General features: G+C 35.6%; 1 protein-coding gene across 2 annotated transcripts in view; it reads left to right on the forward strand.

Moving 5' to 3' along the window:
• Positions 1-20,054, forward strand: part of SLC44A5 (solute carrier family 44 member 5) — a 377,555-nt gene that overhangs the window by 326,905 nt on the left and 30,596 nt on the right. For both annotated transcript variants that reach the window (XM_082676569.1, XM_082676570.1), the window contains 6 exons: positions 562-622; positions 3,896-4,019; positions 5,498-5,581; positions 8,474-8,586; positions 16,090-16,221; positions 19,734-19,833. In XM_082676569.1, coding sequence (XP_082532695.1) covers positions 562-622; positions 3,896-4,019; positions 5,498-5,581; positions 8,474-8,586; positions 16,090-16,221; positions 19,734-19,833 — 614 coding nt within the window. The remainder of the gene's footprint in view (positions 1-561; positions 623-3,895; positions 4,020-5,497; positions 5,582-8,473; positions 8,587-16,089; positions 16,222-19,733; positions 19,834-20,054) is intronic.

Genomic DNA, 20,054 nt, shown 5'->3' on the forward strand with positions numbered 1-20,054 from the left:
ACTTGGATTTTTTGCTGTCTAGAGCTAAGAGCTAAATGTCATTTGCAGTCACCATTTCATTAATGTGGTGATAAAGCTCCGTGGCTACTTAGTAATAAGAATTTTACTTCCAAACCTGGTTTGATAATTACTCATTTAAAAAGTCCCCAAACACTACCTAGATTTAAGATTTATAAGGGATTTCTAAAGCCTTATTGTGTTAATTAGTAGTAATGGCTTCTAAATTAGAGAAGATGCCATTTTTCCAGGAAAAAATTAAAGGATTAGAGACTAAGGATATAACTAAGACGAAGATACACACCTTCAAAGACATGCCTTGGTTTCAGCAGGTCTGACTTTATTATTGTTGATTCAATTGAACTACAGTTAGGGTATTTAAGAGTGTTTGTCAAACAAGTATGTGTGTGTGATAATCTTACAATTACTCTTATTAGGGGTGTAATTTGGGATAAGGAGATTATTAGGGACTTGAATGTTTAAAGGACAAAATTTTTATATCAAGAGTAAAACTTGTCATCACATCATCTTTAAAATGTTAACATACTCTTCCTTCAATTTTAGACTCTCACACAAGTTTTACTGGATGATGATTGTCCAACAGCGATTTTTCCAAGCAAACCTTGTAAGTGGCTATTATTTTACCTTAGAAACACAGAATCTACCAAGAAGTTATTTAATTCAATTCCCTTATTTCACAGTTGATGAAACTGAGGCCGGGAATGGTCCTATGGCTGGCCCAGGGTCCCAGAGTTAATTAGGAAGAATAAAGCCCATTCTGGCTCCAGCTGGGGATGTTCCACTGGAGCTTGGTGAGGTTTTAGGTTTGGCTGCTTAAACACACACAAAAAAGTTTGAAAATTGATTTTTAAAAGCCCATTCAGGTTGATTCTTTGGTGCTCTGTGAACACACATAAGCACAGACACACTCTAACACATCCACCCCTGAATTCAGCCAAAAAGTTTGTTGAGAAATTGACACTGGGGAGTGAGGGTGGGGCATATACTTGTATTTATAATTTGAAAGTTGAAATATTTCTATGTCTCCTGAATGCATCAACATTTTATTTCTTTAAAATTTATAAACTTTATTTTTTTTTTGTGGTACGCGGGCCTCTCGCTGTTGTGGCCTCTCCCATTGCGGAGCACAGGCTCCGGACGCGCAGGCTCAGCGGCCATGGCTCACGGGCCCAGCCACTCCGTGGCATGTGGGATCCTCCCGGACCGGGGCACGAACCCGTGTCCCCTGCATCGGCAGGTGGACTCTCAACCACTGCGCCACCAGGGAAGCCCCTATAAACTTTATTTAACTGTTTAGAAGAAAATGAAATAATCACTCATTTTCCTTTCTTAAGGCCATAATTCTAACAACAGAGAAAAAACTTTACATAAAGATGTCCATCACAGTGTTGTTCCAAAAAAAGAAAAGACAAAGAAAATCAAAAGGAAATACTCCAATATCCAAGAGGAAGGAAATGCTTAAATAAATTATGACGTATTCATTAAATGAAATATTTATAATTTTTACCTATAAGTATTGTGTATATGTTACAATGTTACATAAAATGAAAAATACTATATGAATTATGACAAGCCTGTATAAATTAAAATAAACAACAACCAAAAAAAACTACTCAAAGAAAAAGATTGGAAACAAATATGCCAAAATATTAAGTGATTGTTTTGTAGGTGGCAAAACTATGGCCATTTTCTCTCTTTCTTCTTTTTTCTATATCTCTGTTTTTCCACAATGAGTACATATTTCTTTTAAAATGGAAGAAAGACAGCAGTCATCAGTTTGAGTAGAAAGTCAGGTACCACTGAAGTAGCTACCATCAAGCATAATGTCTTACATGCTCCCATCAGTCTTCTCTGGATCATTAAAACCCTGCAGCAAAGATGTAGGCCTGGTAAGCAACTGCATTTAACCAGGAAGTCCTGGGCGACAAGTGTCTGTAGTCAAGAAGAATGTTACAAATTTTTATGCAAAACGGTAAAAATGAATCATTAGTCACTGAAGATGTAATAGGTATAAAAGTATAACATATAGTCCTGCCCTTATAAGTGTAGTTTGGTTAAATCACACAATATGAAATGTACATTGGGAATACAAAAATGAGTAAGGCACAGTCCTTCACAGTCTAGTGAAGGAAACATTAAGATAAATATTGAAATCACTTGTATCCCCCCAACAGAGGATTAAGTATAGTATTTGAAACAATAGTATGCAGCTAATAAAATTCACTCATTAAAGATTTTATAAATGGAAATAATATTATAAGAAAGAAACAAGGGACAACCTCTCATGTACAGTATAATTATAACTCTCAAAAAAAAAAATTTCTTATAGAACAAAGACTGGAGGAAATGCACCAAAAGGTTAATATAGTTCACTGTGGGTGGTAAAACTATGTACAGTTTTGTATCTTCTTTCACAAAATTTTCTCTACTTTCTAAATATATAATGAGCATATTTAGTAATTAAAGCTAACAGACTAGATGAGTTATTGCCCAGATATAATATGTAGAACAAGTTTTGGGGGTTCTGTACGTGGGAACAGTCATGTTGAAGGAGGAGAAAGAGAAAGAGTACACAGAAAGGAAGAAGGGAAGGCAGGAGAGAACCTGGGCCTGTAAACCAAGGGAAGAGAGTTTTGAAAGGCAGGGGTTGTCTCCCATGTCAAAGACTCATTCAAGAGAAAGTTAATTCATTCAACAGCAGATACTTACTGAGTTCCACTATGTACCAGGCACTGTGCTAGGTAATGGGTTCAAGCAGGATGAAGACTAAAAAAGATTTGGAGGTTTTGGCAACTAGGAGGTCACTGGGATCACTGGGAGGCTAATTTGCATGGAGAGGTGGAGACAGAAATACAGTTGGATTGAGGGGGAATGGAAGCATCTGGTAGAGGCTACTATGTCAGATTTGCCAGGGAAGAGCAGGAGAGAGAGAGGGCAGTCACCCCGATTATAAAAGCTACGGAACATGAAGGTGGGTAGATCAGACCATTTTAAAAAAGGAAAGTCAGGAAAAGCTTTACAAGGACATATTTCTTCTTTCTCTATATCAGCTGCTTTCATATTTTCAGGTTTACACTCCATGCGAACCCATGCAAGTCTGTGATACTTCTTGTAAGAAAAAATATAAAAATTATCCATTTCTGATTGCTCCTCCCTCTTCATTTAAAATTGGGGTTTTAAAACATTTTTAGTAATAAAGATTTGTAAAGAGTCAAGGATTCTGTATAATTAAAAATAAGCACATAGAAGATTGAATGGTAAATTAACTCTTCTCAGAAATGCTAGTTTTCAAAGTGTGGGCCATTTTTGATAGCTTTAGAATTCCCATTTCCAGCCCCTCTTAAAAAAAACTTGTAAATGAGCTGGAAGACAGACAAATTATTCAGACTTTGTAAATAAAAATTCAATTGTCTTAGTAACCTAAAATTTGCGCTGATTCTTATTTCCCAAGGAAATGTTCACTAAACTCTGGTTTTCAAGGTTTCACTCAAGGAGTATCTAAGAATTTTGTAAAATAACAAAATAAATTCATCCAATCATTCAAGTAAATATAGCCTTTTTATTAAAATGTGTTTACCATGAGAGAGAGGTTATCAGTATTACTCTTATAAAACCTGTGCTGTGTGTCCTTCTTATGGCTACTTGATGAATATACCATGTATAAAATAATCAGCAAGTTTAAATGTAGCTTCAGATTATGATTGTATTTGCTTTCCATGTCAGTCTTAGAATCATCAGAAAATCTGATTATCAAGTAATGGGCAATTATCTATATTCAGCAATTTATACATTGTCTAGTAAGAATTTGAAGGCTTAAGAAAGGGAGGACATCATGAAGGAAGAAAGTGATTATCATAATTTTAATTTATTTTTACAGATCTCCAGAGATGTTTCCCTGACTTTTCTACTAAAAATGGCACTTTAACTGTAGGAAATAAGACAGTGTTTGAAGATGGAAGTGGAAAGACAAGAAATGCTGTAGAACTCAGGGCAGCTGCAAAGTATGTTGTTTACACTCCCATTTTCAATTTTGATGCATCCCATTATTGTCCCCAAACTAAAACTTCCATGAGGTTAAGGGTTATGGAGGAAGAATTATGTATTATTCTGAAATATCCACGTGACTGTGGATTAGAGAACTCGGTATGTGTTCATTAAGAAAGCCAAGTAAAGGAGAAAGCAGAATGAATTTGAAAGAACAATTACGTTTTTCAAAATGGTTAAGTCTTTCATTATCAACAGGTATAGAAATGAGACATCAGGAAACAGATCGCAAGACCTTAGTATAATTTACTTTTGAATAAGCATAATTTTAAAAACCCATACTTTTTTAAAGCACCATTTTAAAAAAATGACTGAAGTAATAAAACTGCTAGATATTTTAAAGGGAAGGGGGCCTTAAGAAAGGTGAAACAACCATGATGCTGCTCTATCAGTACTGTGTCGAATTTCTATGGACTAACTACAGTGAAGTAAATTTTCTGTTTCCCTTGGCTGTATGCATCATGGTGTTCCACGTTATTGGGAAATACAATTCCCTGGGTGCACACATACTTGTATTTGCACAAATATAAACACACAGAGTACCATTTCATAGCTTAGTTGTTGAATTTAAAGTAAAAAATAAAGGCATTGTAAAAAATTTATTGTTCTTTCTCAAAAGATTTTAGCAGTCCGAGTAGAATAGTGCAGTTCCTGTGTGTTTAGAATATGATAGCAACATGGATGAATTTCACAAATATAAAGCTATGTGAAAGAAATCATAAAGTAATAGTACAATTCCATTGATAAAAAAGTTTAAAGTAAGCACAACTAAATTAAATTACCCTATGATGCCTATATAAATGGTACAACTAAAAAGAAAGCTAGGAAATTATTATCACAAAAGTCAGGATTATGGTTAACTTTAGGGGAACAGGGGGGAGGTGTTGTAATTGGGGCACATGGGGGAAAAGAATGACTATGCTGTAGTTACTAAGTATGTTCACTCTGATAATTCATCAAACTGGATGCTAACGATTGGTGCACTTTTCTATATGTGCCTCTTTGTGCCTTCCTGCTACAGAGCTGTCAGAAGATTAAGAAGGGGAATTAAATATCATATTCGTTCTTGGCTCTATGGATTTTATATTGGCTCTATGGATTTTAAAAGTTAAAAGCTGATCTTACCATCTAAATTCTTGTCTTATAGTGAGGCTTCTGCAACACTGAGGGTGTGTTGCATATGTTGGAGAGGGGTCTGTTTATCGCTCTTGGAAGCCACGTTCCCTCTGTGTGCAGCTGTAGCTGGCTACCTTTGCAGGTTTAACGAAGTGACACCTCATGTATTATTGTGGCTAGGAAAAGAGTCACTAGTGATAAATGGTTTCTAAAAATATGCTTAGAACTGCAGCTTCCAAATCCCTTTTATCATAACAAGAACATTTCTGTTTAGTGGTAGTCAAAAAATAATTGATTTTTTTTCCTTCTTTGAATTCAGTGGTATCAATAAAGTCCTTGATGCAAGGGCAATTGGAGTGAAAGTGTTTGAAGACTATGCAACAACGTGGTATTGGATTCTCATGTAAGTGAAAGCTTAGGTGTTTCTTCTCCAGCCCCATTCTGATTTTATCTTTGTAGAATTTCTTTCTTCAAATTCCCCATTCATAGTCATGAATAAAAGGTTGACTTGGATTTCAGTTCCTGCCACTTTCTTTTTCAGACAGAGTGAAGATGAGGCAAAGATATTTGGAAATCTGCCCAGTGGTAGCAGAAAGTTATAAGAATGTAAATTTAATTCTATTAAATCACTAGTAAAAGTCCTCTTATAAACATATATTTCAAGTCACGCAGGGCCATATCTGTGGTATGTTTGCTTTTCATCACACGTTACAGTGGATGCAGTGTTATTTCTCTGGTACTCATTTGTCCTCCCCTTGACCTCCAAAGGATCATTCTTACTTTTTAACACAGCCCTTCCACATAATGTTTGTTATCATCATCATCAAAGTCACTGTACTTAAGAGAAGCTGAAAAAGACATTTGAAGGGAGGAGGAGATTTTAAATTTTCAGACATAATATTTGCATTTCTGCAACATAAAGGAAAATGTAGTCACTCTTCTGGAGCAGGTACATGTTTTGATATGCCTAAGGCTGTCATTACTATCTGGCTCTTGTGCCACCTTCTTGTACCCTAAGTACCCTAAAAGCATCTATGATTCCCTGGTGATCAAAGAATAAAGTGAAAACTTCTTCAGATACTTACAAAGCCCCTTACAATCTGGCCCAACTTAGTTTCCCAGATTTATCTCCATGCATGTTTCTGGATTAACCCTATATTCTAAACACATCAAATAGCATGCCTAGCCCTGGACTGTCAAACCCCCATGTTTTTGCACATTCTATTCTCTTTCCTAGCATATCCTTCCTTGTGTCCTGGGCAACCCCATCTCATTATTTAAAATCAGCTTTTGTGTCATCTATGATGTCTTTCTTGACTTCCCCAGCTATAGTAAATTACTTGCCCCTCTGTGTTCCTCATGGTCATTGTGTGTGTGTGTGTGTGTGTGTGTGTGTGTATGTGTGTACATACCTATATATAAACACACATACCTGTCTTCCATATAGCACCACTGTCTTGTGTTTTATTTACCTGACTCTTTCCCTCTGATAAACTATGAACTCTTTACCATGGTAACTATGTCTAACTCATCTTTATTTTCCTAACTCCTGGTATGGTTCTTGGACCATAGAGATGCATAGAAAATGTGGAACAGTTATAAAAATACTAGGGGAACAAGATAGATATATTTAACTATAAGGTGCTTAATAAAGTCAAAATTGCACTGTGTGTAAAATACTAGTGAGTAGTTTTTGGAGCTATAAAGCTAGATAGTTTTATCAGATTTTACTCATTTTGATGCTTTGTCTTAAACAATTACAGTAATTATTTTCAGTGTGTATTTCAGGATATATCTCCATAGCAGAGATTGTAGTCCATACTTGACAGGAAACTGGTGCCCCTATTGTCAGACCCAAATATCACTAGATAATTTCTATGTTTTTCCTTTGTTTTGGCTTTCCCACTCTTACCTGAAAAAAGTGTAAATTATGATAGATTGTCCTGCCCTCCTCACTCCCAACACACACACTGAAATGCTCTCTACCCAGGGACTAAACACCTAGAACTGCTAGAACATATACACCTCCCTTTATTTTCAACTCTTCTGTTCTCATCGATTTTATACATATAAAGCCAAAGAATGACATACTGGGATTTAGTTTATTCAGTTAGAATTTTTATGCGGGAATTAAAAACACAGAACAGTAAAGAGCTATATTTCTTTTCTTGCCCCCTGACCTTTTTTAATAACCCCCTTGGACTATGCCACAGAATAATTCTTCAACTATGTTGAATATTTCAGCATGAAAGTATCTGTGAATTTTAAAAGGGAATGGCTTCTGAAGTTAAAAGCATAGGCTCTGTAAGACTGCAAGCTGAGGAGGTGCTCTGATACATGCTGTCATCTATCCAGCGACAGTATTATTAATATTTTCTTTTTAAAGATAATATTTGAAGACAATAAACTCAATCAATGTGCCAAGCTCTGTCTGTTTGGAAACTTGCAGATATCACCAGTGGTGTCAGTTCTTAATAGAAGCCAAATTTCCAATCTTAGTGAGTTCTCTTTGATGAAATTACCTAGAAGAATCCAATATGACTTTAACCTGGATATATGGGGGTGGGGGGGAAGAAGTACCTCTAGTAACTCAATCAAACCCCAGGAAGAAATTGAAACAGAAGGAAAATATTCATGCTGTTGATTGGTTGATGAAGTTGCATGGCCCAGGAGACACAGAAGCCTTATCACGGCTCCAAATAATGGCCCACAGATCCCTGGGGAGCCGAAATAAATGTCTAGTGAGGTTAGACATCACAAACGATTAGAGATAATTAGACCAGAATGATAATGACTGCAAAATCATGGATTTAGGAACTGTGTGGGGCAGTTATTTTGCTTGTCTTTCTGCCCTAAGTTTGTTCCCTTACTGCTAGAGTGTTATATTACATAAGGTTTTCATTAGTCACCAGGTAGATAGAACAAGAACAGCACAATTTCCTCCTGGATATGCTTTATCCATGCTTTTTATACTTGGTGGGTAAGTGTGAAGGAAAAAAATAGGACTGTGGCAGATAGGAACTGTGGTTTTTCCTGGAACAACTATTAATACTGAACTTCAGTTTACCTAGGCAAAAAATTGATTCATGTGTAAAGTCCCTGATGGTCCTACTCTTTCACATGAAAATCTTAACAGCAAAAATTATTTATACTTTTTAACATTATAAATGTTTCTATAGCCAGGTAAAATAATCAAGAATCTTTTTGAATAGAAAAAAGCGTTGTCTTGCTGTGCTCATTCTGCTATGTTTAGCACACTGGCCCACTGTGTTTGTTGTGCATTTTTTTCCTCCAGTGGCCTGACTATCGCCATGCTCCTCAGTTGGATGTTCGTGATACTCCTGAGGTTCACGGCTGGCTTCCTCTTCTGGCTCTTCACCTTTGGTGTGATTGGGATTATAGCTTATGGTAGGTATCACCCTCTTAAAATCACCGAATATCAAAATAATCTTTTTCTTTTCAGTCCCCATTATCAATCACCAGAAAGTATTTTCCTTGCAGTGAGTTTAATTATTCCCCTCCAAAAGTTGTTAAATTGAGAAAAATTACTTAATTTTGCATATATTATCTCTATTATTTCTTCTTTATCTTGGAAAAAAAAAAGTGCTATCAGAAGGTTCTACTGTTTTTCTCTACCAGCCTTTGGTCTCATGCCTCATGGGTATAAAGAAGGAGGTAAAAAAAATCCCTTTTAAGTTAATGAAAAATATTTCAGACAATTTCTTTGAGTCCTTTAACTTTTCTGTCTGATCAAAGGCCAGGTCTGCATTGTAACAGAAGTGTGATTGATCTGTTTTCCTCTTTCAACTTAGAACTTTTAATCCAGGTACTGTCACATATTGTAATAATTGGCCAGTACTCCATAATGAGGCATCACCCTCTAGAGGCAAGTATTCTGAATTACACATTGGATGGAGACTTACTTTAGTTCAAGGTTGAGCTCTAATTATAAACTCAATCCTGCCAAATGCAGTACAGGTAAAATGCAAATACTAAAAAAGGAATTAAAGTCTCTCCTAACGAACAGTATGGCACTTATGGCAGCTTCTTCTCAGTCTTCTAATAAATGTATGGGCCAATATGTGAATGTTAGAGAGGTTTCTATTCAAAAGAATGATTTCTGCTACAACACCATTTATATCGACAATGAGATTTTATGGTCACAGATACCAAAAATAACAATTTCCTATTTTTGTCACCCAAAGAAGAAGAGCTTTAAACATGTCAGCATTAGAAACCAGCAGAATCCGCAAAATCTGTAGCTAGCTTGGGTTCCAATCCGAGCTCCATAATGTAACTGGGAGACTTTGGAAAATTTTAATGATTATAAGCCTCAATTTCCTTATCCATAACATCAGCACAATAATGGTATCTCCATCTAACAAGACTGTGAGTGTAAAATGAGACAATGAATATAAAGATCTTAGAACGGTCCCTGGAATACAGCAAACACTCAGCATGTCTTGGGGTATTGTTATTATCCTGCTCATTATCCTAATTAAGTTTCTAGACAATTGTTCACGTCTTTCCAGGTATTATTCCTTATCAGCTCCTCCTGTGCAGCTGCCCGTGAAGAGGTGGGTCAGTCTGGTAGAGGAATGCAAGAATTGCTGTCCTCTAATCTGAAACTCTCAAGAAAGCTTTTTGTCTAAAAGTCGTTTTCCTCCTTGAAGCTCAAAATATCCCCTTTCCTTTGCCATCTTAGAGGTTGAGCATGTGAACAATTCTCATTGACCAGAACAAATTAAGAGATATATAGGGGAGGCCATATAACACCATGGTTACAAATATGTATTTGGAGTTTGAAAAAGGCACAGTTCTAGAATCATCACATATTAATTGTGTGATTCTCTGCAAGTACATAGTATCTCTAGTTCATAGTTTCCTCAACTGTATAATAGGAATCTGTGAGTGTTAATAAATAATGTATATAAAGTACTTAGAGAGCTGCCTAGCACATAGTAATTGTTCAGTAAATGGTATCTATTATTTTGTTATTATGCAGGAATATTATTGAGGAAAGAGGACTTGAAGCCCAGGGAACATACTTTTAAAAACAAACAAACAAACAAACAAACACTAGGACAGGAGTGAGAAAGCAATAGAAAAATAAATTGGAAAACACTGCTGAGATTTTCACATCCACCAGTATGGAAGAATTAATAATCTGAAGGGTCCTCTTGCTATGAAATAATGGCATAAAATAGTATTGTATTGTTTTATGTAATGTATTTTTTTGATGAGCTTACCAGAAGTAAAGGAAATCTCCCCAAAAGGAAAACCATTTTAAACCCACAAGCTAAAATGTGTGGAACCAAGCAGGAAGCACATATGAAATTATGGGCGGACCATACCAGGGCTACAATCAGGACACTTAGAGCCAGCAGGAGAGTAGAGGGTCAGACCTGAAACTCCTGGAGTAGGTCTGGGATCCTGGAAAACGTATAAAGTGACCCCAGTTTGGTAGTACCCTTTGGTTGCCAACAGAAACAAATATAAATCCCCTCTAGATGAAAGCACCTTCAATTCAGATCACCAGGTTTCCACAGATTAAATTTAACAAAGTATGAGTTACAATCAAAGATTACCAAACATGCAAGGAAATGGTCTTTTGCAAGAAACAAAAGAGGGCTTCCCTGGTGGTGCAGTGGTTAAGAATCCACGACACAGGTTCGAGCCTTAGTCTGGGAAGATCCCACATGCTGCGGAGCAACTGAGCCCATGCTCCACAACTAGTAAACCTGTGCTCTAGAGCCCACAAGCCACAACTACTGAAGCCTGTGCGCCTAGAGCCCATGCTCTGCAACAAGAGAAGCCACTGCAATGAGAAGCCCGTGCACCACAACGAAGAGTAGTCCCCGCTCACCACAACTAGAGAAAGCCCACGCACAGCAATGAAGACCCAACGCAGCCAAAAAATATATATAAGATAAATAAATTTATATAAAATAAAGAAACAAAAGAAACTATAAACATCAGATTGAGGCCTCCAAGAATTCAGATATGGATTGATACAGAACATGAGATAATCATGTATAAAATGTTTAAGAATTAAAAATACAATTTAAAAAGAAAGCATCAAAAATATCCAGGCATACATGAAGACGAACTAAATAGAACTTTTCAAAACAAAGCAATATAGTGTTAGATTAGAAATTAAATTGATAAGTTAAATAGTAAAATAGAGAATTAATGAACTGAAAGATGAACCTCTGAAATAATTACTCAGAATACAGCAGAATGTGACAAGAGGACAAAATATGATTGTGTGGTTAAGAGAGAGAGAATAGATTGAGAAGGGCCTAAAATATATCAACATATTTGAAAGATATTGGCTGAGAATTTTCTAGAACTGATGAAAGGTATAAATTCAAAGATACAGGAAGCTCTAATTATACCAAGGAGAGTAAGGGAAGTGACACCCATATCTAGTTGTACTTTCTTTTATTTGTTCAGTCAACAAATATCAGTTGAGCAGCTGCTGTGTAACAGGCACTATTCTAGGCTCTTGAGAAAGAACAGTAAAAAGACAAACGTTCTTACTCTCCTGATACTTATAGCCTAAGCATATTATCTATTAGAAGGTGATTCTTGCCATGAAAAAAAGAAAATGTAGAATAGATAAAGGGGGATTGAGAGTATCATGGTAGGGCAAGGAGAGCAAATTGCAGTATTAGTAGGGTAGGCCTTTTGGAGAAGAGGTCTGAGAAAACACTTGAAGGAGGCAATGGAGTTAGCCATTGGAGATAAAGGAAAAGTTCTAGACAGTGAGTACAGCTAGTGCAAAGTCCTGAAGGTGGGAGCGTGTTGAAGAAATGGCTAGAATGCTTGTGTAGATGAGTGTACTGAGTAAAGAGGAGAATAGGAGATGAGGTCATAGAATTTGTGGAGGGCCAGAGACTTATAGATTATTGTAAGATCTTGCTTTTTACTCTGAGTGAAATGGGGAGGCAAGGTAGGGTTTTGAGTAGAGAAGGGATATGAAATGATAACAGCTTTAGTCCCTGTGTTGAGAAGAGACCATAGTGAGGCAAGAGAAGAAGCAATGAGATCACTGAATAGGTTACTACAGTAATTCATGTGCCAAATGAGGGAAGCTCAGACCAAGGTGGTAGCAATAAGGATGGGCATATAGGTTTTTAATGTAGAACCAACCGAATTTCCTGATGGATTGAATGCAGTTCATAAGAGAGTGTCAGGAGTCAAGAATGACTTCTAAGGTTTTAATCCAAGCAACTGGAGAGATGGAGTTGACATCAACTGAGATAGGGAAGGTTTGAGTGGAGCAAGGTTCTAAACCTTTTGGTTTAGAAAGGGGATTGATCAGAAGTGTAATTTTGAACATGTTGAGTTTGAGATGTTTATTAGGCATTAAAGTGGAGATGGCAAGTAGGCAGTTGAATATACAGTCTGGAGTTAGAAAGAGAGAGTTAGCCTAAAGAAATATAGTTAGGAGTCAGGAACACTAGAGCCATGAGACTCGCTGAGATTACCCAAAAAAATAGGTATACATAGAGATGTGGACCAAAGACTGAGTTCAGAGGTCCCCCAACATTAAGAGGTCAGGGAGAAGAGAAGGGACCAGCAAAGACACCTGAGGAAAAACAGGTTTTTTTGAAAACTAAAAGCAGGTGATGTTATAGAAGCCAAGTTAAAAAGCAGCAACAACAACAACAAAAGCGGAGGGAGTGATAAACCATGTCAAATGGGGCTGATAGGTCAAGAAAGATGAGAATTGAGAAACTGAGACTAGGCCTTGGATTTAGAAATGTGATGAGATCACTGGTAATCTGATGAGGGCAGTTTTGGTAGAATAATGAGAAAAAAAGTCTGGTTAGAGTGGATTGAAAGAGGATGGGAGGAGAGGAACTGCAGATAGACAACATAGATGGCTATTTTGGAGAGTTTTATTGCAGTGGGGAGTAATTGGGCAGTGGATTGGGGGAAGAGTGTCAAAAGTAGACTATCTTTTGTTTTATTATTTAAGATGTGAGAAAGAACAGCATGCTTGTATACTGTTTGGAATGACCCATTAGAGAGCAAGAAATTAATGATGTAAAAGAAAGAAATTGTTGTGAAACTTCAGAAGACCAAAGACAAAAGACTTTTAAAACAACTGGAGAGAAAAGACAGATCATATACAAAGGAACAATTAGGCTGAAGCAGACTTTTTTTTAAATTATAAAATTTTAAATTTCTTTTTATTTTTGGCTGCATTGAGTCTTAGTTGCTGCGTGTGGGCTTTCTCTAGTTGGCGTTGAACGTGGGCTACTCTTTATTGCGGTGCGCAGGCTTCTCATTGCGGTGGCTTCTCTTGTTTCGGAGCATGGGCTCTAGGTGCGCAGGCTTCAGTAGTTGTGGCATGTGGGCTCAGTAGTTGTGGCTCGCGGGCTCTAGAGCGCAGGCTCAGTAGTTGTGGTGCACGGGCTTAGTTGCTCCGTGGCATGTGGGATCTTCCCAGACCAGGGATCAAACCCATGTCCCCTTCATTGGCAGGTGGATTCTTAACCACTGTGCCACCAGGGAAGTCCCTGAAGCAGACTTTTTGACAGCAACAAAAGAAGTAGAATAATACCTTCAAAGAGCTAAGAAAAAATAACAGTCAACCTACAGCTGTACACCCAGCAAAACTATCTTTCAAGAATAAGAGTAACATAAAGATATTTTAAGATAAGTAAAAACCAGAGTTTACAAATAGACATATACTAAAGGAATGCCTACTTCAAGAAGGAAAATGATTCCACAAAAATGTATGAGATGCAAGAAAGAATGATGAGCAAAGAAAATGAATTGGTAAATGTGTAGGTAGAGCTTAACAACCTTTGTATAAAATAATGATAATATCCAATTTTTTGAGGTCTAACTGTACATAAGTAAAATACAGAGGAATAATCAGACTGGGGTGATTACTGAGTAATCTAAGTTTCTTGTATTTCCTTGTGTTGACTTTAGACTTGGTTAGTAAGTACACATAGTCAATTTTCAAGGGTAATTTATTCTAAAAACAGAGAAGACATCTCTGAACCAGTAGAGGGGAAAAATAGAATATAAATAAACAAACAAAAACTGATCAATTTTTAAAGGACAAGAATTGGAAGGAAAGAAGTACAGATACAAAGTGGAACAGGAAAAGCAAAAAGTAAGAAGGTTGAAAAATAAGTATAGCAATACATTAAATATAAATTTATTAAGCTCATCGTTTAGAATACAGAGATTGTCAGGTCAGATTAAGATATAAATATACAAATTGGAGCTGTGCTATTTACGTAAGTTACACAAAACATAAGGAAATTGGAAGTTTCAAAGTGAAGGGATAGATAAAAATATACTAGCAATCATTAACCAAAAGAAAGCTGCAGTAGCCATAATAATATCAGACAAAATAGATTTTGGAATGAAAAGCATTGCTAGGGATACAAAGGATACAGTTTACTAAAAAGATATACTAATTCTAAACATGTATGCGTGTAATAATAGCCTCAAAAGTCATAGAACTATAAGAATTAATAATAAATCAATAAATAATAAAACTTTATGGGATATAAATACCCCTTAAGGAGATATTTCAACATATCTTTCTGCTAAAATAAGAGAATAATAAGCACAGGATTCAGAATAATTGTTCTTTGGCAGGGAGAGGCAGTAGGTATGATAGGATGAAAATCTCAGGTAGAAGAAACATTTTTATTTTGTGTAATTAGAGCAAAATTAGGATGATAAAATCTTAAGATAGGTGATACATTCATATGTGTTTATTTTACTGTATGCTTTAAAACCAACATCTGCATTACATATAATTTTGTATGTATCAAATATTCCATAAAGCATTTTTAAAGGAATTTTTAAAAATTCACAGGGAAAGCAATGCCTAAAAGGAAGGGATTTATCTTATATTTCTTTGAGAAACAACTGTCCTTTCTAATTTAGTTTTTTGTCTTTCCATGGGCCATACCCTCTCACCTGGTATCTAGGGAAAAAACCGGTTAGTTTACAGTTAGAGGTTTTAAAAGCTATTTTCCTCATTATTGCTAGAACATATCCAACGGACCTAATCCAGACGCATGGGTCATTAAAATAAATAGGGCTCTTAACTCTGTTTTCTACTCCCACTTTATCTAGACCATGTGAAAAGTCATACACAGTTCGAAACACAGAGTCTTGGGGAAAATACAGTAAGTCCATGTTTGCCTTGCCTGGACACAATCTTTGATAAGAATATGCTTTTAGACAGTTCCATCAAGACATTCCTTCATCATCGAAAAGATTTCACAAGGCTATTTTCAACTTAAATGATTTTTTAAATTTGCTTTTTAAATAGATTATATGTTAAAAGATAAAAAGTTTATACAGTGAAAATTTTCCTTCTCATTCTACTCCTTAGTCACCAAGTTTCCCTCCCTGGAAGCAAAAAAGATTGTATTTCTATGTATCCTGCCAGAGATACTTTACGTGTGTATAAGAAAATATATATAGTTCTTACTTCTTATATGAATTATAGCATATTTTTATATCATTTTGTACTTTTTTCCACTTAACAAAACATGTGGTGATCATTCACTAACACTAGACTTTCTCCTCTTTATATGGAAATGCAGTATTCTACTGTACAAATATACCATAATTTTTTTAACCAATCGCTATTGATGGACATTAAGGTTGTTTCTATTTAAAAGGTCATTTAAAGCCAGATGTTGCCACAGTCATCCAAACAAATACTGAAAACATTTATACTGAATACAGTAGCACATTTAGACTATTAGATACACATAAAATATTTAATTTGAAATATGAATCTTGCCTTTGTAAAAATGACCATGCTGATCAATTTCATGTAGATATGTGTTATAAGTGTATAGCTTATATTTCAGAAAATAGCATTTTATATTAGTCTACTTTTCTCTCCTTTTCAAGGAATATGGCACTGTTACCGGGAATACAGCAATCTTCAGGGACAGCCAAATTCTCACTTAACTGTATTTCACATCGGGATTCAGACTGATATAAGCATGTACTTTCAACTGAAACAAACATGGTTCGCATTTAGTGAGTGGATTTTAAAAACTTGTTTGTTAAAATTGTAATAACAAGGAAGCATCTTTTTGTGTAAAGGAAAATTTGGGTTGGTATAACTTGTTAAAATATACTTATTGCTAATGTCATTAAAATAAGTGTGTCTATAATAATACTAGCTACCATAAATGGAAAAGTCATTGAGGGGAATTTATTATATAATCTAGGAAAATGTTACTTCACAATGATCTCAAGCTATTTGCCTTCAACTTAAAATGGGTTGGATATAGACGTTTATAGCCATTAATCTGATATCCAAGAAAGGTATTTTAAAAGGAAAAAAATGCTTGATTTTTCAAACTTGTTTTTAAAAATAGAAAAAGGAAAAAAAAAAGCAACAAATTTTTCATAGCAGGACTTTTAAACAACCTGTTATAGAATTGGAATAATAAATAACTGAAAAGAAATTTACATTTTTGAAATGTTTATTTAGATTGAGTTAGTTAAGGGTAATATTAACAAATATTTTAAAAGCTAGATGATTTCAGAGATGGCTTCAATCCTATATTTTTAGAATGGTTTTAATATACTAGTCCTTGCACTTTACAGAGATTCATGTTATTTATTCAAGATTTTAAAGATGATCTGTAATTACATGGTGCTTTAAAAATATTTCATCTTCATATGTTGTTGAAGTTAGAGAGCCAGGGAAGACAAGTTTGAGGATGCCTCGTAAGGAGCCCAGAGGTAGCCTAAGAGGGGGGCAGTATCTTGGAGAGTATCATGATTCCAGCATGGATCCCATCACCATAAATCTGAAAACTTAATTTTGCCACTTCACCCAAAAGTCATCAGGGACAGGCTCACAACATGTCACCAGAGTGCCTTTTTATTCGTTAAAACAGGGTACTCTCTCTGTGACCAGAATACAGACATATATACCACCTAGGACACTGCTTTCCTGGGGTCAAGGCATATGGGGAATCAGATCACTAGTGAGAAAGTTTTTTAGCAGAGACCCTTGGATAGTCTTGAGAGATGTTTTCTTAAGGCTCATGCCAAGCTTGATGAGCTAGCCCTGCTGCACAGAAGCCCCCACCAGATTCTTTTGTCTGCCAAATTCAGTTTTTCTGCGTTCCTTGGATAGTACTAGATCAAAATGCCAAATTCTTGCTCTTTGGGTTCCCATTTCTAGCCCTCACGCAGCTAATTCCCTTCACATAACACATTATTTTTTCAAATATGTTTCAGAAGAACTTCATTGATAGCCATTTTTTTTAACTATAAAAATCAGGTGTCTTAGAACTTAAATCCTCATTACTTTTTCTGAATTTGAGTGATTCCATATCTCCTCAGCAGTCCACTTACTGTCATCTGTCATATCTAAAGATGACAAATCTCATCCATTATGTATTGAAACCTCTAGTTTTACTCTCAGATGGATCTTAGTTACAGGTTCTATGGTCATCCTGCTGCTGTCTCTTAAGGACCTTCAACACAAAAATCATTGAGATGATCAGAATCTGCCATTGGAGAAGTTGAGAGGTACTTTGAGGAGAAAACAGGGCTTGCTTTTATTTTCAAGTCTAGCAATACTTATCTTTCCTCAAATGAGTGTTAGCTTTCACAACGCATTTATCAGACATTAATTGATTACTTGCTCTGTGTTTGATGAAATCCTAGGCACCAGAGACAAGGGTATACGTATGAAATTATACTAATTGACAGAAACACTAAAAATATGCAGTTATACATGCAAAATGTATAATTTTTATGAGTCTTGGATTGTGTTAGGAGATGGTTCTATTCTCATTTCTATTAATTATCCCAGCCTCCTTGGTAAAGTTAGATTTATACCAGCTTCTCTCTAGGGGCTCAAAAAATATGTTTTTATTGTTTGCTCTTGCTCAAACAAAAGGAGGGAATATAATATATAAATTCAAAAGACAGTTAAATTTCTCTAATATAACCATTTAAAATATGTAATTTTGTAAAGGTACAAATTTAATATGCAATGTTCTTTTTCAATGCAATTTCAGAACATAAAGTGACTGATATATTTCATATTCTTAAGTTTGTCCAAAGAAGATAGTGATTTTAGGTTAATATGGCTATACTCCACAATTTTGGACTCAGTTTAGTTTTAAGAGAATCAAATTTGCATAAAAACATAAATACATCGTTTAACTAAAAGAAGATGTAGTAGCGAGATGACACCTTCCTAAGATCCTCTCACATCTCTGGGTTAACTGATTTCTACTTACTTGGAGATACTAACTGAAGTGGGATGTATTATCCGAATCTCAGTGGTATAACAATAGAATGAAATAATGAGTGCCCTGTTGCTGGAAGTGTTCAGACATGAGCGGAATAACTATCTAGCAAGAACGTTAGAACGGATTCTTTCATGGGTAGGAATTTAATTTAACTTTCCATTAAGTTTCTTTTATAATTTCAGATTTTGTTATTAGCAGTACTATATTTCCTTAATTTAGGATCCATACCTTTTCACTTTTTAACATCTCTGAGGTCAGGATGCATTTTATAATCAATGAATAGACATTTAATAAAGGATTTCTTTACTTTTCCTGAAAGGATATTACTAAATTGAAGGTATGTCTTAGAATTGAGGAAATATAGTAATTAGGACTGTTTGGCTTTAAGTAAAAAGAAACAAAGGAACAAGCTGGAGGCAAGGCAGGGGTATTTATTCTAAGAATATAGAAGTGTCTCACCAAACTCAAAGTAGCAGAAAAGCAGCTGGACTTTCAAGTGTATGTGGATCCAGGAAACAAAAAGCCAAAAAGGAGCCAAGATTTCCTCCACTTGCTCTCTTTCTTTACACATATACATTTTATTCTTTCTTTGCAGGTTCACTTACTTCACATAAAGATGGTTTTTTCACAGTTTATTAAATGTATATAACTCTTAGTTCAAGAGATTTATACACTTCAATTCAAAACTAACTAGATTCCCTTAATTCTAATTCTGAGACTTTTATTACACAACTTGGGTTGGGTTTACACTCTGATTTCATCAATGGCAGCCATGATAGGTGGCGTGTGAAACTTAAAATGTGGCATCTCAGAACCCACCCCGTCCATCAGCAAGATCAATTAATTAAGAGGCACTGTGAGTGGGGAGGCAGTCCAGAAATTTTCTTCTGTAATGATTCTCTTACTCAAAGGAGTGAAAATGAAAACATCTAAAATAGAGTTGCCTAAAGCAGCCCTTCCTTTCTTCCATGCCTATTTTCTCATTTCTACAAATGGTGTGAAATGTTTCCATAGATAAAATGAAGCCTGTCCAACTGAGTTGTTTAAACTCTAGCTAAAAGTTTTAATCTACATTTTTTTAGCGTTTCTGGGAGGTTTTGAAAGCGAATTTCTAAAACTGGCATTTTTGGAGAGGTAGCACTGCTTAAATTATGAAGTGTCAGAATTGGTAGAAATAATCATGAAGATCAGTTCTAACTTTTGCAGAGAAAGTTTGCTTTTGGGATTGATTTGAATCGCACACTATTTTTTTCCCCCCCCTGTTTAAAGTGATAATACTCTGCATCCTTGAAGTGTTCATCATCCTCATGCTGATCTTCCTCAGGGACCGAATCCGCATCTCCATTGCCCTGCTGAAGGAGGGGAGCAAGTAAGGCCTTGATGGAGAAACTCATATACTGTATATCTATCAGTCATATCGATCACTGCTTATTTGTAGATGCCCCAGACTATTTTCCCTTTAAGATGGCTTGTTAAATCTGCTTTCCATTCAAGAAGACTTGTTCAAGTTCAGACTCTGCCATGTATTAAAAACTTCATGCTAACAAATCTTTCAAAATCCCCAAACCTCAATTATCATAGGGTAAAATA

The sequence above is a fragment of the Grampus griseus genome (assembly GCF_964374135.1).
Source record: "Grampus griseus genome assembly, chromosome: 1".
NCBI lineage: Eukaryota > Metazoa > Chordata > Mammalia > Artiodactyla > Delphinidae > Grampus > Grampus griseus.